The sequence below is a fragment of the Haemaphysalis longicornis genome, unplaced genomic scaffold (genome assembly GCF_048455015.1).
Source record: "Haemaphysalis longicornis isolate Haplotype H1 unplaced genomic scaffold, Haemaphysalis longicornis Haplotype H1 scaffold_2, whole genome shotgun sequence".
Lineage (NCBI taxonomy): Eukaryota > Metazoa > Arthropoda > Arachnida > Ixodida > Ixodidae > Haemaphysalis > Haemaphysalis longicornis.
Genome location: NW_027526295.1, coordinates 109523579 through 109549545, shown reverse-complemented (window position 1 = coordinate 109549545; position 25967 = coordinate 109523579). Strand labels below are relative to the sequence as shown.

Below are 25967 nucleotides of genomic sequence, written 5' to 3'. Positions count from 1 at the left end.
GAACCACGGACTACAACGTCCGTAGTCAGCGGCTGAACCACTACACCAAATCCCAGAATTTTTTTAAATAACAAACACTGTATTTACAGAGATATATACAGGATCACATCAGATGATTGCAAGGTATTCGTCATGCACAATAGTAGCATTACTCATGCAGAAAAACGCTAGCATGGCGTAAGCAGGTTCTGCCGTCAAGTGTAAGCTAGTGGCATCGTAATGCTGGCACAGCCGCGGAGTTCGGGCGGTAATTACACCAGCACGAACGTTGTCGAATGGATGACGGTGCCTTTTGTGCACCGCTTGAAGGGAATGGGATGGGAGCGAAGGGAGGGGAAGGGGGTTCTGGGCAAGCAGAGGTGAGCAGGAGCGTCTCCCGGTCCTAGCCATCAAATTGAGTCCCATCTCCTCCGCTCCTTCACCTTAAATTCTGAAAGGACACGCGAACACTGCGCTAGTGCATCACGCAACTCGGAGTCGGAGTCAGGCCCGTCAAGGGCGGCCACTGCCCACTGCGCCTTTTGAACAAAATGCATCCACGTCGGCCGAGGGTGTTCAGCGCATTCAACAGCATCCACCGTTGCCCCCCAAAGCGAGTGGAGTCCCATGACGTGGATGCAATCTCGGAGGTGTGGGAGTTCCGTGTCTGCATCCAAGAACCTTAAGTTGGTCCATGTGAGCTGCCATTGTGTGCCAAAGGAGCACTGCGGCTCGTCCCAAAAATACCATGCCGTATTGCACTCTAAGAATACATGCTCGTCCGTCTCCCGCCTTCCCCACAGCGCACAGTTGGCTCCTCCAGGGAGGAAGAAACCCGGCTCTTCCTGCCTTGCCTTAGTTGTGAGTATCCCTGCGTGCAGACGGAAGAAGCAATCTTTTGAACTTGTTGGGACGGGGAGCTTCCGCACACGCCGTAGGACGTCACGTTTTAGGCGGCCTAAAGGTGGGGAGCGATACAAGGGGGGGGGGGGGTAAGAGGGTCTGTTCCACCAAATCCCAGTAGAGCTTCTTCGGCTTCACTGCGCACAAATACTCCCAGGAGAAGAGTTCCTGCAAGAGGGCCAGTGCCCCCGCCACTTCCCTGTAAAAGCCTGTTGCACGGGCGGCATGGGCGAGCTCTGCTGTTGTAACGAGCCAAGGGGCCAGGTGTAGGGCGCCTACAGTTTGGAGAACCGCCTGGAGAAAGCCATCACTGCTATCTCGGAAGTACACAAATCTCTGTACAATCAGTTTAAGTTCCATGTTAACGAGACGAAGGCCCCCGGCTTCGGCACTCCAGAAAATTTTAGTGCGGCGCATGGGTTCATACGTGAATCTCCAGACGAAAACCGCACACCACCGGTGTAGCTTGGCCCCTGAGCCTGCATCAATAGTCGAGACACGCGCCGCGTACATGATGGCCGGATATGCACGGCGTTGCAAACATGTGCACTAGAAAAGAGGGCAATATGTCGCACTCTCCAGGGCTCCAAGTTCCTTCCAGCAGCTGCCGGTTTCGTCTGCCACCGGGGGGCGATGGCTGCGCTGGTATCTAGGTTTACCCCAAGGTAGCGGGTGATGGCCCTCCTCCATCGAACTCCGTAGAGTTGATGGGGTTTGGTGAGCCATTCGCCTAGCCATGCTCCCTCTGACTTCGAAAGGTTGAGCTGAGCCCTGGAGAATCGACAAAATTCTTCGGCCAGTGCAACAACCTCCCCCGCCTGCTCTCTCGATGTGCGCACAACGAGAAACAGCGGCTAATCAGCTGGTTTTGATTTTGTTATATTGAGGGGGCCCCGTCACTGTAGTGCAGATTTTAAAGTGACGGGGCCCCGTCACTGTAGTGCAGATTTTAAAGCGACGGGCTCCGTCACTGTAGTCAGTACCTTTCGACCAAGCCTTGTGCACATGCTGGCCGTCTGGTGGACTCCCCGCTTTCCCCCTCCCTCCTGCATAGCACGCACCGGCGTCTAAGCAAATCATCACGAGAGCGCTGGAGGGATTGTGTATATATGTAGTTTTTGGAGCCGCGCGCAGCACGCTGAATGCCTGTTGACGGCTGTGAATTCAGAGTATTTATGCTCGCCTGTAAGCGACCCTCGCGACTCGTCAGTGCGTATTCGGGCACGCCGGAGAACGTGCCTAAGCAGTTAAGTTTGGCCTTTAACTTTTCGTCGTCGGAGTGAAATGAGCTCTCCTGCAAGCGGCTCAATATCCACGCCACCCCAGCAAAACGGGGGGCCGGAATCGTATGCCTTCGTTCTGTAACAGCTCTCATTCAGTTCGACGACCTGCAATCTGAGTCCGACGCCATTCATCTCCCATCCGCGGGTAGCCCGCAAGGTGCGGAATTATCTCCGTTCCTCTTTAACATTGCCATACGACACATTCCAGTAAAATCGCTACTATTTGTCTGTTACGCCGCAGCATATGGAGCTCCTGCGCTGGAGTTTTGGCGACATGCAGCGCCCCTAGTGGCCGACACCTTTGGGTTATACAAAAGCAGACGACCCTCACGGCTCTCCGTGTGTTTTCAATTACAAGCGAGAACGAAAGTTGGTTGCACTTAACTTAATCACATTGTGGTGCATTTAAATGACTGAATACTGAATAAACTGTCATTAAAGTAGTTTCAGAGGCTAAACAAACTAATTTCCGCTACAACAAGCCAATTTATCGGCTTTCTTTTGAGAGAGCTGTCGGGATTTTACCGACGTGGGACAGTATCCCCAAGTCGGATGGTGTAACTTAATTTCTGACAATCATTATCGTTCTTTCTTCTCGCGTACCGTTGACAAAGAAGCAGTTCGCAAGTATACCATAAACACAGAATGCTGTCATACTATAGTCTGAGGTAACTCTAAATGGTTGTTTCAGCGGGAGCATTATAGTGCAATACGACACGAGAAGCGCAACCGACTCAACTGACACTGCTGGCCTGGCGCCCCCTTGAAAATGAGTGGAAATTTTATTTTGTATTTTCGCAGACTAAATTATTCTGTACGCCATTCGATTTACGAACAACACGGTACATGTATACTAGCGAGTAGGTGATGCAATAGCGTCAAATAAACAAATTAAGCGCAATTAACGAACGCAAATCAAGCACCAAATCACATGTCCGCTATTGCAGATATGTTTAATTCTATACTTACATAACATAACACAGCCACATACACGGTGCGTGGCCCAAATTTACATGCGATCGTCACTGACTGGGTTGGTTATATCTACTGCAGGGGTCGGAAACCTATAACTTGCGGGCCGAATTTGGCTCGCGGGCTGTATTATGCGGCCCCCAGCACGTCGTCAGAACCCCCAGCCCTCCCCCTGTCACTAACAATCTGAACGTCGACACGCCAGTTTCGACCTCGAACACTGTAAACGCAAACTAGCCGGAAATGGAGTTTTAATCAAGTAATGTGCCCTGAAAAGTACTCATAGCAAAAAATGTACTCCCTAGGCATGGTCTAAACAAGTGGACGAACCTCCATGATAGTACCGTTGCCCATCCATGTAGCAAAAGGGAGGATTTAGAACGACATAACACCATTTGTGAGATGGCGTTCGGTACCTTGTAAACAACCACGTCCACAATAAACTCCCCATCTGGGGTAATCATCTATAGCGGGCGGTCGCCATGTTAGTCTTGTGTTGTTTCCGTGTGTCAGCACTTCAACCGTGGACTAATGCTAATTAGAACGAGAAAGCAGGACGTGACGGTTGCATGCAGCTACAAAACCGATACCGTACGTATACCCGTATAGATGCTTCAGCCAGCGCGATCACAAGCAGACAGCGCGGCCGTGTTGTTTCAATCTGTTTATTTTGGCGGTAGGTGTTGTCAAACTCTGCTGCTAACAAAGAGACAGTTCTCGCCGTTGCAAACAATTGCAATGTTCATCTGCTTCGCTTGCTTGCGCATATATAAATTTAAATTCTCGTGCCAGCGCGCCAACGCACCCGACTGCAGCGACTCAACTTGCCCTGGCGGCGCGACTTGCTGCCCGGATGTAAACTGTGTAAACTGTGTAAACAACCTCCGTGCTATCAATGCAGCGCGGCCGGTGACTTGGTGCGGCCGGAGCTTCAAGCGCCTCGCCTTGGGCCATCATTTTTTCTTATTTGAGAAGGACTAGTAGTGCCATTTGGTGGAAAGATTTTTATGTGCCCCTGTCACACGACGAACGGCCGCTAACAACATTTGGATACGGCGACAGCTGTGGACAGCTCGCTGGTAAGTGCTCTTTCATCAGTCGATGCGTTTGTCAAACGTTTGGGTAGGGTTAAATGCGAAGTACCCGTGCCGCACACAGCACGTACACGCACGGGCAAAGAAAAAAGCGCACACTCGTTTTATTGTACTTGTTTGTGGCTTTTGGGGTATGCATTCGCATTCTTTTGTAGGCCGGTTTGTAACAGGGCATTCGAGAGGAAATCGTTTGTCGCGCGCGGCGTCGTTTCAAAGCAACGTGACGGTTACTCAGGTAGCCGAATCGCCTCCGACAGCGGTGCATCGTCGGGCCCGGTCGGTGAATATTGTGGGACTCTGTCTCTCATATGCATCGAACTGCTCGTGTTCTATTTAGTTAACTGCTCTACTTTCTAATATCTATTTGTTAACGCTCCTGATGGCTTGCCTGTCCAAATATAAGTCTTTGTGTTGTTTTCGTTCAAGGCTCTGACTCATTCGTAGCGCTCTGGTTGGCGAAAGCCGCAGATCAGACGGCCACCCCCTTCGAAAACTGTGCCCTGTAGATTCGGTGGGGTTGTTTGCTCGCTTGAGTCGACTCTTCACATCTAACAGCGCACCCTATTAAGGAAACGGTGACACGCGTAAAAGATGCTATGAGCCTATCGAACGATTAAATGCATATAGTGTGGACCACGACGGCGACGTGGTTCGAAACCGAAATGTTTTTATTCCCTTTCGGATGATAATGAGGGGTCTGTATACAATCGGAGCCCGTCAGTCGCCAGCTAAGGCCACGTAATTAAAAACACAAATTCATGTCCTTATGGAAGAGAACAGAGTTTGCCGTAGCATGACACAAGTCTGCCGGGCATAAAAAAGGATATCATTTTTTTACAAGAACAATGCACACACTCTTCTTTTGTTGGTAATAAATTTGTCATAATCAATAGTAAGACCATACACAAAAATTACTCGATTCATCTGACACTCGATTTTGACACGGAGCTTGCAGCTTCAAAAAGTGCACTGTGTATAGTAAGACCATACACAAAAATTACTCGATTCATCTGACACTCGATTTTGACACGGAGCTTGCAGCTCCAGAAAGTGCACTGTGGTTTTGCGTGACGGACACTTCTACAATCACGGTAAATTAACTAAGGCAGGTGTGTGTGGCATGCAGCGTTGGTAAGTGTGCGAGAATAGCGTTTCCATTTCAGCTGTTTTTTTTTTGTTGCCATGCAATCACAAGTAATTTGGTGCCATGAACGAGGTTTACGTTAGCTAACAAGGCTGTAGTAACGGTTGCGGCTACAAATGACCTTATGCACCAATCACGCTTGTCAGCTCGGTGACACAGAATATTAAGGTGTGAGAATACGGATGACTGAGTCGCCTAGTTTATTACTACTGTAAAAAAAGAAAGTGTTTTCTGACCCAGTGAAGGACTTTCCTGTATGACTAGCTGTGTTATGACAAATGACCATATTTGATGAGACAAGCCGTAACAAATTAGCTTTGGATGTAACACCAGGAGGGAAATAGGTGGAGGTATCTGCAAGTATAACTGAAACAGTGGGTGCCTGTCCGGCATGAATTCATTATTTGCTGACACGATTTTCTTCTGCAGATCCTGATACATGATCGAGTTGAATGACTTCATAGATCTTAAGGCAGGATAGGCTGTGCTGTACAAGGCAAGGGTGCATTCGGAAACCAAGTTGGCCCCTCCAGCAGAAGTGAGTATTGCCACGGCTTGCAACAGCCGTCCAGCTCGCAAAAGCTCCACTTTTTCTATGAAAGTGAGCCACCATGGTAGGGGAGAGGCAGTGTAAGGGTTTGCATCTTTAACTGTGTGCCCACTCACTTGAATAGATGCAAGCTGGCATCTTAAAGCAAGAAACAGCAGTTAACAAAATCATGCAATACCAAAGTGTTTTTCAGTCAAAAACAAAAACTAATCTATCAACCTACAGAGACTTGCATTTTATCTTCACTGTCATTTAAAGTTGTGCTCGAGTATATTGTGCGGAAGTAATATCTTTTTTATTGCTGCAAAAGCCACGACGGTTAATGTACTGGCACTTGGTTTTATGAAGCCTTTGCATTCCTAATTTAGGTACTGGAATTCGCAGGGAACCTGGCCTTACAATTTTATTACTGTACCGAATTATTAAGTTCATTTACCCATAGTGTCTGTTTTGAATTTTACGTGTGGGGAATTTTGTTTTCTTTTTTGCTTTTTCAGGCAGATGTTCCTCTGACTCCCTGCCTGCATTCCGTGAACGGGGAAGTTAGCCTCCACATCGATGGCCAGCGTGTCTTGACTGCATCATCTTTACTGGGAGGACTGTGTAGTCTGTTTGCATCGTTCTGGGTTTTCAACATTCAATATCCCAAGAAGGCACACAGAGCTCTAACGTTTGTGGAACATGGCTTTTTGGACCTTTCCTGCACCAAACCACGTGTGAAGGATTTAGAACTAATTAACTTTTATCGCAGCAATATCGCTCACTAATATTTGTTTTCAATCCTGTAATCATTGGATAGTAGTCAAAAAGAATTCCGTATTATATTTCTGACTTTTTCTTTTTTCTTTTTTTACTGAAAAGGGGATATTTGATGGGCCGTTCTGTATGCTCATAATACAGCTATGTTTCAGTGAATAATATTAACAAACTAATTTAACTTGAAACAATTATCTAAATAATATTGGCAACTGGTGCGAAATGAATCAACTAAAAATTATCCGAAAAACACGAATTTCATGGCTTTTTGTTCTCACTCTAAAGAAGCTGTCGCGATACCACCCATTCTGTTCTATATCATTGCAATTAACCCGTCAGACTCGGTCACTTTTCTTGGCGCATTTGTGTCTTTATCAAAACGCACTGGTATTTCCCGCAGCATATTTTTCGTTCTTTATATTACTCATTTATCCATAGCCATCTCACTGCAGTCTGTCTCCTACATCATTTATCTCTTGTGCCTTTACCAGCTACAAAATGTTGTTACCTTTCAATATCAAATCGTTGCACAGCTCTCGCTTACTTCACGAGAAATTGAAAAATTGTTTTGTTGTTGTAAACCACTGCAACCATTTTTTCTTCACTTTGTGTACTTAGTACTGATGTGTACTGATCAGTTCTGATAAATACTGACGGGTTCTCGATCCTCTAGTATTATATAATGATTTCATTTTCCATGCGGTTGTGTTTGTGCCTATATGTTTTTCAAGTATTTCCAGTTCTTGTATTATTATTGTTTCTACAATTTGTTCAACTAGCAGACAGCTCTCGCTCATTTCATCACCTACTGAATTTTTTTTTGTTGTTGTAAACCACTGCAGCCATGTTTTTCACTGTATGCTGAGCGCTGATGCGTACTGATAAGTTCTGATAAGTACTGACGCGTTCTCGATCCTCTAGTATTCTATAATGATTTCACTTACCATGCGGTTGTGTTTGTGCTTATCTTTGTTTTTCGTGTATTTCCAGTTCTTGTAGTAATATTGTTTCTACGTTTTGTTCAACTAGCATCGTATTGCTGTCTTCAATTCCTAACTGGCGTGTTATTTAGCAATGTACCATTTGTGATTTCTAATATGAGGTCGCCATAAGTATTTATTTCGGAACCTCCTTGTGTACACCATGTACCATGTAAACTTGTCTGCGATAGTTCGTTTGAAATAAACCTGAAATCGAGAAAAACCGTGTGAAATCAGTACTCCCGCAGGGAACTAGAAATTCTCCCTTGTGGCCTTGAAAACCTCCTTTCGGAAGGCCTACAAAACTCCCCAAGCTTTCGTCAAACTCCATTCAAAAGAAGTAAATGCTTCCCTTGAACCTCCTAAAAACGCCCCTAAACTAACATAAGTACTTCCAAAGGGAGCCATAATAGGCTCCTATTCAACCGCCTGAAAATTCCATAAACATCACTTAAAAACGCCCTTCAGGAAGTAAAGAATACTTCATTTCGACCTCCTTAAATTCTCCCGAACATTTCTTAACACTCCCTAAATACCTCCTTTCTCTAACGTAAAAACTCCCTGTTTTGAGGAGGTAAACAAAACCTCCCTGTTCCATGTAGTAAAAAAACTCCTACAAGGAGGACCACTAGAGGACAGGCGAAAAAGAACCTCTATGGAGTATATGGGAGGAAAACAAGTTTACAGTGAATAGTGTTTGACGGGGAGACAAGGAATGAAAATTGATCGCTTCCAGCTGCATTGTTCCCCATGTTCACACTCTGCCAGAATACTGTCAAATATTATTGGCAATCCGTTGAATTTTTTCTCTTTGCCTTCAAAGCCCCAGTCCCACTCCCACGTGATTTGCCATCCAGCCCTCCGCCGTGTCGACTTCATGCAACTCGGCACTACGCCTGAATACGTTGCCGACCCTTATTCTAATCTATTAAGTGCGAACCGGGGGTATATGATGCAAGAGCGTTATTAAATAAAGTGTGAGCAAACAAGGAAACAGGGGGGTCACTAAGTTCGCCCCACTACTTTGTTTTACGGCCACTACTTTCGGCATCACAAAAAAGATTTCGCGCTTCTGACGCTCGCTGCATTTTGTCTCTGAGCCATGCAACGAAACAGCAAGCTAGCGCTAGACCATGTAGTCGTAACGGCGACCCAAACCAGCAGTGTTTGATGAAAGTACACGCATAGTACGCATGCACGTCCACACGCTAATCTCCGATTGCGTTACTTATTTTTTATCTTTGCCATCAATACGCATACATGTGATTTGGTCCTGTGAAGAAAAACCCCTTCAAAGTCTTAAAAGTGCCCCATTTTATTACAAACTACGAACGAGGAGCAGTGGGAGGCCACGCTGCTCACTAGCCCAGGTTACCGAAGACGCCGCAGAGATCTACATGAATCCTGCCGTCGCCGGAAGGACACTGAAGTCGACCTGAATACGGTCCCACCCGTGGTAACAATAAAGTATAATCTGATCTGATTTGATCGCCTGCTGTTGAAACTTCCTTGTCACCAAATGTATTAGTTTAACCAAGAAGCTTTCACTTTAAGTTTCACTTCATGCGACCATCGATCGGTCAGCCTGCAAGTGGCAGAGCGCCGTCACCGTCCCAGCACTTTTGTTGACGCTGAGAACGTACTTAACGCTGCAAAGCTTTTTTTTAAATGCAGAGCATTTCAGTAACTCACGATGTCACCCGCGTTGACGTCCGTAGTCGTAGTCCGCACCCCTCCCCCTAGACTATATAAAAACAAATACTATCCGGTGCCTGGTTTCGATCCCTCGACCCTGCGGGCGTAACGCAATGCACATGGTGCTCTACCCAGTGCGCCACAAAGCCGACACAGAATGGGAGGCTACGAACGCGCCTTATATCCTTGACTCATTCGAACTACGTCAAGAAGCTGCTGATACAACGCATTCACTACCACCAACTTCCCAAACACTAAACGTTAACGCAATACACCCAGCCCCTATGCGACGCATTTACTCAAGTCCCCCTCATAGGGAGATGGTTTTAAGTGCAAATGCACTTCTTAAGCGAGCCTGAATCGTCCGCCGCCGTCGTCCACATAGCAACAGCTGCGGGTGCGCGCGCTCCTCGTCTTCCTTCTCGTCTTCCCTAGCAACGGGGGGAGATGGGCGCGCGCTACTCTCCTCCTCCTCTCTCCGCTCAGTGACTGCGTGTGTTGGGCGCCTCCTCTCCACTTCGGGCGGGAAAGCTCTCGCTCGCGTAGCGGGCGCTCCGCATTCCGACGCGTGAGGGCGCTCGTGTAGCCCTCGCCGTAACGGCGGGCGCTACTCTCCTCCTCCTCTCTGCGCTCAGTGACTGCGGGTGTTGGGCGCCTCCTCTCCACTCCAAGATAACGATATCCACCGTAATCGCGCAATCAACAGCCGTGCATTCGCACTTACACACTCTCCTCCTCGGGGAAGTGCGAGGGAATTTTTTTTCTAAAGCCAAGTGGATCGCCGGAAGAGTTCGGACGCGTCGGGGATGGATTAGAGACCATGTCGCAAAACAATCGGGAGTATCGAGCTCATTTGCTTCTGTCAACACGGGGTCCTATGGGACCCCCGCAGCTTTCTACTCCCCGGAAGTCCGGCCTCGATGATGATGATGATGATGATTAAAGGCCTCCCCTTTGAATGGGGGTGATAGCGTGCGCCATCTAGCTTATCTTAGTAGTTTGAATTTAAATTTAGTCTCTCAACTCGGATTTCTTTTTAATTCTGCCCTGCCGATACCCCTGGCTGGGATGTTATTTTATCGACTTCCCTGCTTTTTTCCACCAATACTCTAGCTGCTGCTTAGTAATACCTACTGCTGACCAGTTAATGCTTCCATCAATTGCGAAGCCCAGAGCCTCAGGAAGTAGGACTTTCCCCCCAATTCTATCTGGCTGAATCTCTTGGAATCCTATTACTATGTGGTCGATTGTTTCTTTATCCCTGCCACATACAACACATGTCTCATCCTGGGACGAATATTTGCTCATGTAAGTTCGAGTTCTCAAGCAGCCAGCCCGCGCCTCAAAGAGCAACGCACTACTGTTATTGTTGTCATAAAAGTTCTCTTTCCGGATCTCTTTTTTGCTTGCTTTGTAGATTCCCAGCGATCCCTTCTTTTCTATTCTCTCTTTCCACATGAGAGTCTCTGTTTCCTTCACTTGCTTTTTAACTGCCCCCCCCTTGCTTATTTGCCTCGGTCAAGGTATATTTAGTCGCCAGCTTTCGCGTCCTCTTCCGCCATTGGGTGTCCACACTTTAAGGTACACGTACCTGTGCACTCTGGCTGCCCAGTTATTCTCATCTAAATGTCTAAGCCGCTCTTCAAAACGTATCTTACTTTGCACTTCCCTCGCCTCAAATGAAGCCCAACCCATATCCCCTTGTACCGCCTCATTTGTAGTCTTACTGTGAGCTCCCAGTGCTAATCTGCCGACTGCCTTTTGGTTAACCTCCAGTCCCGACAGGATATCGGACTTTAAGCATAATACGGCATTAGAGAACGTGAGCGCCGGCACCATTACCCCTTTCCAGATGCCTCGCACTACCTCGTACTTATTGTATCCCCAAAGGGCTCTATGTTTCATTACTGCTGCATTTCGTCTCCCTTTCAGTTTGAGGTGTTCTTCATGGGCATTCAGGTAGCCTTTTCCTTCATTAAGCCAGATCCCCAAGTATTTGTACTTATTTACTAATGGTATGGTTTCCTGTTGAATTCTTATTGGTGCTGTATGAGCTTCCTCGTTGAACACCATGACTCCAGATTTCTGTGGGTTAAAATGTAGGCCTAGGTACGTTGCCTCATCACCACAAATGTCAGCCAGTTTTTGAAGGTCTTCCGCATTATCAGCCAGCAACACTATATCGTCCGCGTACATCAATCCCGGAATCCGTTGCTGCACCAACTCTCCATTGCTTCGGTACGACAAGTCAAAGCCTAATCCATTCTCCTCCAATCGTCTTTCCATTCCTCTACTGTACAGTGTGAACAGCAATGGCGAAAGTGGGCACCCCTGTTTTAAACCTCTTCGAATGTACACGGGATGTGTGCCTGTACGCCCTTCCCATGTAATATGAGCCTTGTTATCCTCATATATTGCCCTTAGCAGCCCCACAAATTCTGACCCAATCCCCTCTTCCAGTATAAGCCACAGCAATCCCCTATCTACGTTGTCATAGGCTCCCTTTATGTCCAGAAATTGTAGCCATGTTGGTCTGCCCTGCGCTGCGAAATTTCGATGGTCTGGGTTATTACGAAAATATTGTCCTCTAAGCGTCGACCCGGCCCAAAGCCATTTTGCAGTTCCCCCAAAATACCGTTGCTTTCCACCCACTTCGACAACTCGGCTTTGATGTCTTGTATAACTAATCTATAGAGCACTGACGTGACTGTAATCGGCCTGTAAGAGCTCGCCTTGTCCTTCTCTCCCTTGCATTTATAAATCAAACCCATTCTGCTTTGGCGCCATTGCGTGCGAATCCTCTCGGATTTTATTGGCGGTGAGATCTTTAAGTGGCGCCCCCTGGCTCTGACGTCGGCTTAGGGATTCGCGCCGCTGTCGTCTGCTACACTCTGCTTGTGAGGGGCAACAGTGCCTGGGCTAGAAATGGCCTGCTTCGTTGCTGTAGTGCGTTAAAAAGCGTATTTCTAGCGACTCAGTTATTTTGCCAGCTTCTGACGCACCTGAACAATTTGAAGCTGTATCCCCCGCAAGTTTGCAACACACGAAGAGATAGAGAACAACTTCCTTCAGAGTATCGGTCAGAATATCGTGTGTAACTCGTCCTTTCTTGCTTATTCGCGAGGATCAGCGATCAGAGCTTCTCGATAAATATTCAAAATGCGTAGGCTTCCCTGCAGTATTTTTGAGATGCTCCTATGATGACTCAACAGTCTAATACTACGTACCAGCAGGAAATAAAGCGGCTTTCTTCTGTTTCTTTCGTTGTTGTCTTGTATCGGGTTAATGTTGCTTGCTTTTTTTTTCTGCCCAACGCAGTAATTTTTCTGCGCCGTCACCAACTTCTTATTAGGAGGTTTCGGGATGTTTGGGAGCCTCACAAAGGTCGTGTGGATATTTCCTTCATTTTGTATGGCATACATTCCCTTCTTCACAAATTGGCTTTCATTACGGCTGCGTGAAAGAAGGTGCATATCCGCAGCGTGCTTTGTTTATTCACATGCAAATACAATGATAAGGTTTGTGCTACGCCACCGCGATCGCGCCCTAAACAACGTGGTCCACAGTACTCGAAGACGGCTTTTCTGCTCCGAATTTCTATCGTAATTATATCGTTATCATAACGAACTGACTCTCAACTCGAACAATGATGACATGATTGCGGTGTTGAAGGCATGATATACTCGCTAAGTAACGTAATAAATAGTATACCTGCATATATTACAAGACTCGAAACCGAAGAAGAATTCCAAGTAGCTCTTTATTGCTTTTCAACCCTTCCAGGCGCGAAGAACAAATCCTATTCTACTCGGGATGGCGTTCTATGATTTGAAGAAAATTACTTTTACTCTCTTGTCCTGGACTGAGGACCCGGCCCACTAATCAGATCGATTTAATTGTTAAACAAAGTTTTCCCCTCCTCCCCCTACTCCTCCTCCTCCTCTTGAGTGCAGTTTTCCTATAACGCATATCCGAATATCGGGAAGATATGGCTGTGCAAAATGTTCCGAAATATCCTTCCAGGTCTTAACAAACATATATGTGTTACTATAAATTTAACGAAGACGTGGCTCGTTTTGCTCAATAAACCTCCATACTGGTTAGATGCCTGGTATAGAATCAGCACGCGCGTATATACACACTGGCTTATTTGGAACTCAACCTACAGTTTTTGCAGTCTATAGTGCATGTCGGCAAACTTTCATGCCTTGACAACGTAAAGTGATGTGACAAAACGCGTTCGAGCGTTCGGCAAGGTTGCAAAAACTGTTTTACCTTACGTATGATTACCGGGAATCGTGATGCCTTCTGCCAAAGCCGACGGCCCTGAAGGCCTAGAATTTGTTTTGGTCTTCCATATTCGCTGTTGTCGGTTATTAGCACATGACTGTTCCTTTTGTTCGAATGCTTACATGAGAAGCTGACGCCTAGCTCCGACTCTTCGCGCTCCGCACAGGACCGGCTTCGCAAGGAATGGGGTGGCGCCAGCAATGTTTCTCCCGTAGCGGTATCCAAAACTATACTTTAATTGACACCATGAGCTAGTGTATGCGATTTTAAGCCTATTATTATGATAAAAAGTTACCCACACGCCAATTCTGGTGCGGACAAGCATCAGACGTTGACCGAGCGCAAAGAAACAGCAGGGAGAGCGATCCTGAGTGAAGCAGACGACAAATGCGAGAATCCCTAAGCTGACGTCACGGAGGCGCGCTTCGCAGCGCCGCCTGTGTTCGCGCTCACCGCCAATAGCGCCCTCGATGGCTCTATACAAGTGCGTCTTTCCCGCTGGTCCCAAATGGTTGATAATCTCTATTGGGATACCATCCGGTCCTGTTGCCGTACTTTTGGGAACACTGTGTTCTGCCTTTTTCCAATCCAAAAATTCGATATTAAATTTTTTATCTATCGCTCTTCTATTGACCACATGTGTCCAGGTAGCCGATATCTCGCGTGTTTGGCCGAAAGTATTTGCTATGACTCCATGTAGGTATTTTAATGCGCTGTCCCCCAGGAGAACGTTACCGTCCCCGTCCTGTATCTGAGTCTGCACCTCTTTAGTCGTCGTTCCCAATGCTTTTAAATGATTCCAGAATTTTTGGGGGGTGCTCTTATCCTCTTACGTATACCTGATACCCATTTCTACCTCGCAGTTTTAATCTTTGCTTGAACTAGTTTTTGCACATCAAATTTCTTTTCTCGGTACCGGCTCCACCGTAACTGCACCTCTTCATCCAGATATCCCATTTGTTTTGCCTTTCTGTGCAATCTAGAAGCCCGTTGTCGCTCTTCAATAGCCAGTTTAATTTCCTTGTCCCACCAGCTTCGTGGCTTCCTTTTACCCCTCCAGCGGTTTTGTTTCCTTACTTTGTATATTTTCTTCTGTATACAACTCACAACCTCGTCATATTCCCACACCTTCGTGGGCTGGGCCTCTAATTCTCTTTCGATGCTATTGACGATGTCTGCTATCTGCTTTTCGCTCAATTTCGGGAGCCCAACCTCCGGTGTTTCCTGCCTAGCCCCTCCACTGTTAAATTTCAGGATTATACGCCTGTGGTCGCTGCCCAGGCTGTTTCTCCTTCTTCATCTATCGTCATTTTGTTCAATCGCTCGTACGTGTGCTCTGAGACCAGGCCGTAGTCTATGCAAGACTGTCTATTGCCGCTTTGCCACGTTATCTGCCCGTCGCATTTATGCTCCCGGTTAACTATTACCAGTTGCTGTTCTTCACACATATCTAGAACCATTGCGCCGTTATAGTCCGTATATCCATCTAGATCCTCAATGTGGGCATTTAAGTCGCCTACTAATATCACCTCGCCGGATTCTTTAAATTTCTTTATGTCCTTCCTGAGGCAGTCCACCCACTCTTTATTTTGTTCTCTGGCGTCATTCCCTGTCCACAGAGATGCCATTTTCCAACCGTGTCTTTTTTCTACCCACCATTCCACAAACCCATAAGTGCTCCTTACAGCCCTGATTCTCCCTTTGCCAATTCCCTCCTCGCCTAATCAACATGCCCACGCCCCCACCTTTCCTCTCTCCCGCTGCCGTGTTGCACCCCACCCATACGTAGTCATCCATCACTGGTGGCTCCTCCATATCTCTCAGGTGGGTTTCAGTCAGGGCGTACACGGCAATTTCTTCTTTCTCGAGTTGGGTTTGTATCTCAATCCATTTTTCCTGCTTGCCATTTTTTCTCCGTAGCAGGTGCAGCGGTTCTCTGCACCGCGGCGGCACCGCTGCAGCACCATAAGCAATTGAGCGAAGCGGTGCACGGCACCATTCCTGCAGCGGCGAATCGAGCGCTTTGGTGCAGCGCACCGTGCAACGGTGCAGGCGTTGCAGGGAATCGCGTCTGAATCGAATGGAGCTCTTATCGAAGCCGCCAGCGTATAACAACCGATAGCAACCGAAGAGTCAGCTGCTCGTTTCAAACAAGTGTTGCGTCGGCGTCACTTTATGTAGCCTAGCGATGCCGAGTTGTTGTGCCTTCGGCTGCTCGAATAAGGTCAGTGCAGTCACGGCCAGCTCGACTGTAGCAAGCTGTAATTTATCAAAGCCCACACACGAATCAACGTTAGCCGTACAGCATGAAAAGGATTCACAATTGCGCTTATTAGCGTGCTTCTGCCGTTGGAATACGGTAGTTATTATAGAATTGGGCGCTACAGCTAATTGTAAGCTGAGCGCATTCTTTAACTGCGCGTGCTTTTTGCCAGCCTTTTCCAGATATGCCCGACAGGGCCTTACTCGAAGTAATTGTGAACGCCAATCGCACGAACATTGCTATGCCACGGACGCGCTGCCAAAAGTACAGCCGTCATGGGCGAGGCCAACGAGGAGACGCGAGAACTTTGACCCTGACAGCAGCCTGTAACGACGTGAAGGTGACATATATATTGCAACAGCGTCAAAGCACCGTAAAGTGCACGGAATAAAGGTGGCATGAATGTCAGTAGCTAATGCGGGGCGCATACTGAGCGCTGCCTAATGATCTACAACTAACGCAAAAAACGCGAACGCAAAAAAGCCAGCGCAGCGCTCGAACTGCCGCGAACCAAGGTCACCGCGAACCATGCGCAAGCCCTCTGTGCAGCGCTTGCACGACCACAACTTAATCACGCAAATGCAAGAACGGAATAACTGTAACAGAGCAATTTGAAACGTCCACGTTCGATCCTTTCGCGTTCACAAACTATCCTGAGCATGCCGCACACGTAAACAAACACCGCGCTGTCCGTATGCGCCCGCGGCATCCACCCCGCAAATATCCCCTTCTAGACAAAAATATGCAACAAAACAGTCTCACTGAATGCGTGTTGGTAAAACGGGACTCTAGGAATACTATTAATGCTATCAAAGAGCGATTGCGGTGCGAAAACAAGAGCAAACTGCACGAAAAACTGCAGCGAGCGGTACGAAGCGTTGCGAGGGCGTCTGCTCTGAGGAGGCCAACAAAAATGGCGGCCCCGCCGCGGAGTTAAAGGGACCGCGGCGCCGCAGAGAAAAAAGAGGAGGGCAGCGGAGAAGGAGGGAGCAGTTGGCGCTACCTTAGTTATTTTAGGGACCTTACTTAAGTCGGTTTTGCAGCGCCATCTTTGGACTTCGGAACGCAACTAAACTCATGTTGAGGCGGCTCTCCCACAAGGATAAGTCTTATTTTTGTTCGCTTTTCTGCCAAATGGATAATTTAGCTTTTATTATAATGCCATCTTGTCTCACGCCAATCTATGCGCCATTTCTTTTTGTTATTACCAAACAAATATTGAGCACCTTTTGCCACGCAGAAAAGGACGACGAAGAAGCGCTCACGTTCCGACCCAACCGGCACGCTGTATACGCCTCCCACTGCTACGAAGGTATCTCGTCAGAGATGAAGTCTCCGCCTCTTCCCACGCACCGACACGAGTTCCACCCTACCCATGCAGTGAGTTTCACTAGCGACGCTAGCCGTCGGCGTCGGGCAAGAATTCATCGGACCGCGTTCGCTTGCACTGATGCTCCGCTGGCTCTGCGGTGTCATGGTGGCATGGCGCTGCTCAAGAAACAGCGAGTTGATATCTACGGCCACAATTCGGGGCGTGAATATCCCCCCCCCCCAGGCACTATTATATAACTTAAAAATCACAGGGGCTCCTTGGTATGATTTTACATTGCTTAGAACGCGATTGACAAAGCATGTTTTGACGCCTTGTCAAGTTCAAATGGAGATATGTAGGCGTACTCTGGAAAGTCAAGCGTATTATGATTTGCAGATTCCACTTCCCCGCATCCATTACCTTCATTTCTAATCCATGGCCAGTTCTTACTCCAAGCTAAAGAAGCAGTTACCCGACCCATATACGTTCCCATTTCATGAGGTGGATACATATCTACCACGATATTCAGCCGTCCTCTAGCAGCATGGCTATAGCTACAACCCGCAAACAGTGCTACCTCTTTGTCTAATATACCTTCAGGCGGGTTTCGTTATTCCGCATTGTCATCGAAAGGGTGAAAAACACTGGAGGAAAGTACGCGTCTGCGCACGCGCGAGGTGGTTTGGATGGCCGAAGTCCCAACCTGCTAGATGTTTTGCCGCGCCGCTTCTGTAGCCGAATCGCTCGGACGCCCTTGTCTCTAAAGCTTGTGGCTGTCAATCCACGCGCTGTTGTCTTTGATCTGGCTACTGCAGGACGCTTTAGTTTCCATACATTGCTACTTCACTGCTGTGCGAGACACTGACGTAACTGGCGATTACGTCATGCCAGGTGACGCGGAGAATTGCGCCTAAACTTAATTATCTGCCTGGCTCCAATATATGATGATTGTTCTCCGTGCATCTCCCGATGGCAGATGTTTATGCATTGATTCTTTTCTGGCCAAGCGCGAATCGTGACACAGTTGGGCGTGGCGGGGGCCAAACGAGCGCGTGCGAACGTTCGGGGCCGTAACGCAGTGTCGCTGTGCTGTCATATTGGTTTTTACAACATTCGGAGGCAAGGTTTCTTCTGTTCTCGCGCGAACAAACATGTATAGTATGCAGCCTCAAACAGCGTAATCGTGATTAGATTAACCTAATTGTTAATATTGAAAGAAAATTCACTTACAAAACATGGAGAAATATCTCCTAATGGCAAAGGCAGTGCGCCCCCACCGTTGGAAGTCGTGGCCGGGTTAAATGCCGCCGTCTCTGGTCAAGTTTCAGAGAAGGCGCAGAAAAAGCCTTCCGAAGGCTTTTCTGGTTACAGAAAAAAGGGATGGTGTCGCCTTCGAGGACACAAAGCAGGATTAAATTACGGCATTTTCCAACCATGAGATTATTTATATTTTCTCCTCCTGCTTCCCAATCACACTGTTAGCCTGAACTTTCAGTGATTCGAACTGAGACCGCTTCGAAGAGATTATACTTTGCAGAAAAATCAATGTTTAACTCTGTACACCATTACCCATAGCTCTATTAAGCTCTTCCACATCACACAAACATTATTTAATTCAGAATATGTTTTGCATGTGCCCATATACCCTTAAAGTAAAGGACAGGGTAGCCAGAGCGCTACTGCCGTTCCCCCGTCTGTAGACTGTCCCCAGAAAAGTTTTAGACTCGCATGATAATCCACATGCTAATTTCTAAAAGTAACGCGTGCACTCTATATCGCTTAAAAAACAGCGCGGGAAATTTGGTCAAAGTGAGAGACAACCACAAGCTCTGACGAACAGCTCATGAAATATTATTGGGGTTGACAACATATAGAAGACGCCAACGTGATCTTCTGACGGTGCGGGGACAAAAGCCCGCGATAGTGGAAAGAGCTAATAAACTGCAACCTCCAAAAAGCGCGCAGTTGAAATCGGGAAAACACCAACATTCTTTTTCTTTGTAACTCTCAGGATACGCTATCTCGCGTTAAGAGAGTAACGTGTCTCATCGTAAAGGAAATAGAGCATAGGAGCCAAAGTAGAGTAGATTAAGGAGATAAAATACCGTAAAGGAGATCTTGGCAGCCTAAAAGGAAAAGAAAGAATGTTGGTGTTTTGTAGATAATAACCTTGTTCGCCTTAGGTAGTTGCCGTTTTTTTTCTTTTGGCTTGCACGTTTCCGTAGCTTCTCTTGTTTGTATTCGTACCATCGGAAGATTACGTTGCTTCGTCCTTCCATATCTTCTCAACTGCAATAAATTTCCCTAGTTGTTAGTCAGCGCTTGTTGCCCACTCTTAAAAAAGGTAGTGGCATTCACTAATGGAACACTAACAAGTTACTTGTCCCAGTATACACTATGTACTTAGTAAGTAGAGGTAGTAAATGTAGCACTAATCAGGGTTACTAACTAAAGCAGGCAGTAAGCACCACTACCTCCACTAGTACTACAGTCAAACCCGGCTATAACGAACCCGTATAGAGCGAATTATGCTATATATCGAACAAAAATATTTCAGTTACAGAAATACACGGGGAAAATATTCCTTATAACGAAGTTCACATGCGATATATCGAACTCTGCGCGCCTAGAATGGCTGCCGAAATGCATGGTCTCGAAGCGGCGATTGAGATTTGGATTGGCCACGACCACGGAGCAAGAGCCGCGACTGAGACATTGCGCCTCGCACGCAGTGACGTGATGCCCGACACTTTCCGTAACTGTTTCCGACGCGCGGGACTCAACGATGGAACCCGCCAATTCCGCGAGTCCGGACCAAGACAGCAGCATCGGTGAACTGTGGGAAGAGCTCGCCAGCGTTCCCGATGATGTCGCGAGTGAAAGCCGTCCGACGCTTACAATGAAGCGCTTTTGTCAGTCGATGTGCTCCGCCAATGCTTTTTTTAGATTTTGGAGGACGCGGACTCGAACTGGTACAAAAAATGTTTCGTGTAGAGAATGCTATGCTAGTTAAGGCCGCCAAAACGAAAGTGGAAACAAAAATTACCTCTTTTTTGCAAAGTAGGCAGTTAAGGCGGAAAGTAGCTTTATTATTTGCAATAAATGGATTATTTTGTGTATGGTAATGGCTAATTTACTGTGTTCGTTTGTGCATGCGGGGATGGAGGAGTTGGGAGGGGGGGGTGGCTCCCGCGGATTGCGAACTCGTAAAAATAGGTTCGTTATAAGCGGGTTCGGCTATATCGAACTACTGGATATATCGAACTAATCGCAGTGCACATTACAGTTCGCTATAAACGGGTTTGACTGTACCGTTAGCACTCTTCTGAGCTACATGCATTTACTAATTGGCCATGCATAACCTAGTCATAAGCACAACCTTTATCTAGTGCATACTACTTTCTACACTCAGTTAATTTCCTAACCATGCAATTGTTAGTGGCAGAGCCTACGTACAAAACCGCGGGGTAGTAAGGTTCATACGGAGTTAGTAAATACGGCTGTTACTACCTTTTTACGACCTTTTCATTAAGAGTGTTGTCTGTCTCCTACTTCGTCCAAGTATTTCGCGCTGTTTTTCAAGCGCAGTGTAGCCTACCAGCCCAAATACAAACTTCAGAATGCTTACTCTGTACCATGGTGTCCATTCGGGAAAGGGATCACGTCGCGAACGCGGGAAACACACGTCCGTTGCTTCTAAGAATAAATATCCCCGTTTGGTACATTGACCGAGGTAGTCCACGCTGACTCGCTCCGGAGGGCCAATTGAATTGCATGCATCAAGGAAGAGGCCATCATGGCATGGTCGCGTGCCGTGGTTCTTCCTCTGTCGCTGCCCCATTGGCAGCACGTCAATCGCCATTAGCCTCCCCTCGCTGCAAACACTACCGTGGTATAGGAGTGACGGACGCCCACGCTCCATTGAGGTATCCACGAACTTCGTATGGCCCTTGTTGAACTGCCCACGTTCACCACGATTGTCGTTACACCCGACTTGAGAAGGCCTCATTTCCTCCATAGAAACCGCGCAAAGAAGCAGGCTCGACGGGCCTTTTATAACGACGATCCGTTATTTCAATTCCAGTCAGCCTGAGCAGTGCAGCATCCTGACGCATGCATAGGGACCCCAAAGAGATTGCACGCGCTAACCTCTTTGAAAAAGTCAAGCTGAATTATTCCGAGTGGTGCAGTTGACACACAAAAGACCTAACACAGATACTAGCTGTGGGAGAGCAATGTGCAGCCGTGTATACGCCTCGAGATTCGCGATCGCTGCGCCGCCTGCCGCCGCTTCTCCGCGGCGTTTGCGGGATTAGCGCTGCGTGGCTGATAGGTGGTCATGCAGTGTTTTGGTTCTCTTTCGCTTCTCTTTGCCTTTCCGCGCACTAAACAACTTGTTAAGGTGACTTCTGTAAGCTAACTGCACGTTTAGGGCGCTTAAAAAAAACAGCTGCGTCTTGGTAGAGCGCTCGAACGCCAACAAGAGCTACCCGGGGAGGCGGTTCTGCGCCCTTCTTGGCCGCTCTTGCGGGCGTCGGCGACGGCAGCAGCATATCACAGCTGGCACCTTCGAACACGTCAGAACACGTCAGAACAAGTGAATTCTATTTATTGTCACCTCGTTTAGGCATAACATTGGCACTGTAAGAGGTTGTTTCGTTTTGCAGCGCAGACAACAAATGCGGCTTTGCTTCGAATATGTAGTAGAAAAATATGTTTCGGGGATGTGATAACCCAATAGCGTACAAAAACTTGTGCCTTTTATGGGAATATAAGCCACGCGAAAATGTTAAGTACACTCAAAGGTGTGCCCACTCATGCCCTATGGTAAGAACCAAGGTATATGTTAATTAAACCACGGGAAAATGAATGGTCTGCAAGTCAGGAATAAATAGAATAGTCGTACGGGAATAAAAAAAAAAAACGAGTGCAGCTTCTGAAATGCTAAAGACGTTTGTTTGAGCTAGGTAGTATTCACCAGGCCAACTAGATGCGAAATGCACTGATATTTCGCTAGACATGGGGGGGTGAGGAGGAGGACGCTCAACTGTCATTGTTTACAAATGTGGAGCGAAATCAACAAAGGAACGTTTTATTAATCACACACACAAGCTGCGTGTTCACTTTTCCTTTGTTTTTCGCCTTCAATGAACGGCTGATCACTCGGCGGACGCATTTCTTGAAGAATACAGGGTAAGTAGTTCACAAGAAATACGAGGTGTCGTTGAAAGAGTTGATTGATTGATTGCAGGGTTTAACGCGCCGACGCAACGGAGACGATGAGGCACGCCGTAGTGGAGGGCTCCGGATTAATTTTGACCGCCTGGAGATCCTTAACGTGCGCCGAAATCTCGTACACACGGGCTCGTTGGAAGAGTCGTATCTGATAAGGGTCTCTGATTTCGGTTTATGCTGGATTCTGCAGCCTCCCAGTGTCATACGACGATGTTTCGAAAGAGAGTTTGGTCGCGGACGCGGATTACTCGATAAGCCCATCTTCGCGCTTCTCGTGGAGGATAAATGTAACAGCTGAATCTTAGCGAGCGCTCACCTCGGGACAAGACGACCCAGCATTAAATTTGTCGTCGAGTGCTGACTCCGGAGTGTAATTTTGCATTATTCATCGTACTTCTTTGGTACAACGTTTGCGAAATTTATGCAGCATTGGCTTGTTCAGGGTACTGATATCTGATATGTGATATTGGCAGGCGTAACTTGCGTGCTGTCAGGTATGAGTGCTCCGCTGGATTTTGTAGTGCACAAAGTCGATTTACATCATAGTGTGTATGGCCGCAACATGACCATTGGAGGAAACATTGCTTACGGAGACACTGCCACTAAATTTCAGGGCAGCGGAATTGCAATCAGCTGCATGCAAATGCTGGCTTTGGGACGCCGGCCTGTGACCCACGCCCGGCGCTCATATAGATCTTTCTAAGATCGCGTCATAAACGTTTATACTCTCGTGAACACACCAGGCTTGCAAACAGAGTGCCTGCTCCACGTTATTCGGCATTTAGAACGCGGACAAACGGTAAATCGCTGTCTTTGACGAGCCCCAAAAGCAGCGCCGACAGGGGGGAGCGGGCCGGGGACTCCCGCGCCTGCTTTCGAAACGGGCCGCTAGGGGGATTTCAGTGGCGCCCCTACAGGCCGCGCTCGAGGCGTATAGCCACGACAGGTTGCGTTTGTCGACCCGCCCAATCCCCGCATGCTTGGCCATGCTCCGATTACCGGTCGTGTGTGCATTTACACCACCCCATGCCGTTTCCGCGCTGTGATGAACAGCTCACTGATAGTGCAAGAATGGTAAAGTGGAGTCTGATAAAGAACTCTTTACAAGCTCTATCGCTGAGCGATTTTGATTGCTGTCATTTCCGTCTGCCCCTTTTCAGAGGTCTCTTCCGGCCTCACTCGAGGAACCACTGGCGGCCCCATGTCCGCTGAGCCACGCCTCCCTGGTCGCCCTCGTAAGCGGAATCGTTCTCGTCGCTGTGGTGGTGGTCGTGTTGTATTTTTCGGCAAGATCAAGCGGCGACGCCCCACAGTTGTTCCACTTGACTGACGAATCGTGCGGCCTTTCCGACGCGTGCCTCAAATACGGCAAGCTACTCGCGGCCACCCTCGACCGGAAGGTTGATCCGTGCGACGACTTCACGGCGTTCGTCACTTCCAGATGGGCGTCTCCCAAAGAACAAAGGCTCGAGGAGGGGTGGAAACTTCAGTGGAACCTCAAGTACGCCTTCATCAACACTCTGATGAATGAGCTCAGATCAGCGGGCTCGTCCTCAGCGTATCCCTTGATGCGCGTGGCCGAAGCTTTTTTCACCAGCTGCAAGGGAGACACAACCAGGAACCCTGTGGAGACGCACAAGTTCTTCAAGGAGCTCCTGCGCAACATCAATATACCCTGGCCTGAACGGCCACCGAGTGGAGTCGACCCTCTCGACGCTTTCTTGAACTTGTGCATAAGATTTCAAGTTGCTCTCTGGTTCGACATCAAAATGGCCCCCGGAAAGAGTGTCAAAGGTCGCAAGGCTGTTTACATCACACCCAGTGCACAACACAAATATTTGAACGTTAAATACAAAAAAATGATGAGAAAAGATGATTTTACAGTAACAAAATACATCGACAACCTCCTAAAGTACTTTCCTTACCAGGGTGACGCAAACAAATCAAAAGACATAGTGGACTTTTACAAAGTTTTCAACATCACTAAGGACTTTGCCTTGAGGTTGGACTCCGTGACCGAAGACAAAGCCTCCGTCCTGGTGCGGCTAGGCGAAATCGGTCGCGATATGAATGTTGCGACAGATCGCATAATAGCCCCCCTGAATAAGTACTTCCATCCGGTAGACCGCTTTGGTGTCGATGACTTCGCAGTTATGAAAGGCAAAGGGATAATAAATGCAGTGCGGGACTTGCTGAAAGACCACGACCCGACCGACGTACTGAGCCATCTGGGCTGGTGGATGATTGAGGTGTACTCGCCAATAGTATACCGGGACCTCTTTGAGCTGAAGTACGGCGACAGAAACTACGGGCACAAAGTGGGATCTCTCTTCTGCACGACACAAGTGGAGAGCGGGTTCAAGATCATGCTGCTCGCGAATCACGTGCGCCTGAACTTCCCGCCGGAGATAAAGGCGGATGTCAACCGGCTTCTTGACGCCGTTCGGGAAGCGGCGATTGCGCTGTACGAGGAGTCAAAACTGCCGGCTAGTAACAAAGCGCACATTACACAAAAGATTCGTGCAGTGAGAGTCAACATATGGCCAGATAAACAGTACCAGTCGGAAAAACGAATCCGACAAATTTACGCCCACGTCAACACTAATCAGGATTCGACTCTGGGGTACTGGTACACAACTCGCCTCGCCAGCGCCTTACTCATCGGTACCGACGCGTACTTTGAGGAAAAGAGGCTGCCGCGTTCCTTTGCCGACGCCGCGTTCTCGTATGACGATGTCCTCAACAGCGTCACGATGTCCATGCTAGCCGCGCACGAACCCTTATTTTACCCTGACCACATTCTCCTCGCCGCAAGCTATGGTGGCATCGGAACGCAGTTCGCGAAGCAACTGCTCCTGGGTGTGGACACGGAGACTGTACTCAATGACACGCACCTCGATTCTTATGGTGCAGACAGAAACTACGAAAATGCATCGAGTCCGGAAATTTCCAGCAAACTGGGGGCCAACATAACCCACTGGTTGGCGGCCCTTCGTGCTTTCAAAGCCCAAAACGTCACCTCGTTGAAATTGGGAGGCTTCAGCAATCACCGGCTATTCTTCATCAGCTTCTGCCACACGCAGACCAGGCTGTCGACAGACTTCGACTGCAACCAAGAACTGCAAGGGGCGGCGGCTTTCGTCGATGCTTTTAGCTGCAAGAAGGGCTCGCGTATGAATCCGCAACCCTGAGCGTATAAAGCACGAGCGTACGCACATTGTACGCGCTCATCCGAACGGTTGCTTCCTTTGTTGGCCCAAATAATCTCATCACAAAAGGTAATTTAATATATAAAGGCAGCGGCAACAAAGCCGGTGTTGATTCATACAGACCACTCACAGTCACGTCAGGGTGTATAGATTCCTATTGAAGGCGATAAAATCAGAAATACAAGCATGTATGAAAGAAAATGAAATCCTTGAGGAACTGCAGAATGGATTTTGACAAGACAGGTGCTTGGATCATAATTTGTTCATGAAAGCACAGTGCATTGAAATTTCGAAAGCTCAGG

General features: G+C 47.8%; 1 protein-coding gene across 1 annotated transcript; it reads left to right on the top strand.

Annotated features, from left to right (window-relative positions):
* Positions 1-17235: 17235 nt before the first annotated feature.
* LOC144168219 (neprilysin-2-like) lies at positions 17236-25647 on the top strand. The gene is made up of 2 exons (XM_077697251.1): positions 17236-17289; positions 23617-25647. Exons 1-2 carry the CDS (start codon positions 17236-17238, stop codon positions 25645-25647), a joined length of 2085 nt encoding a protein of 694 aa, XP_077553377.1.
* The last annotated feature ends 320 nt before the right edge of the window (positions 25648-25967 follow it).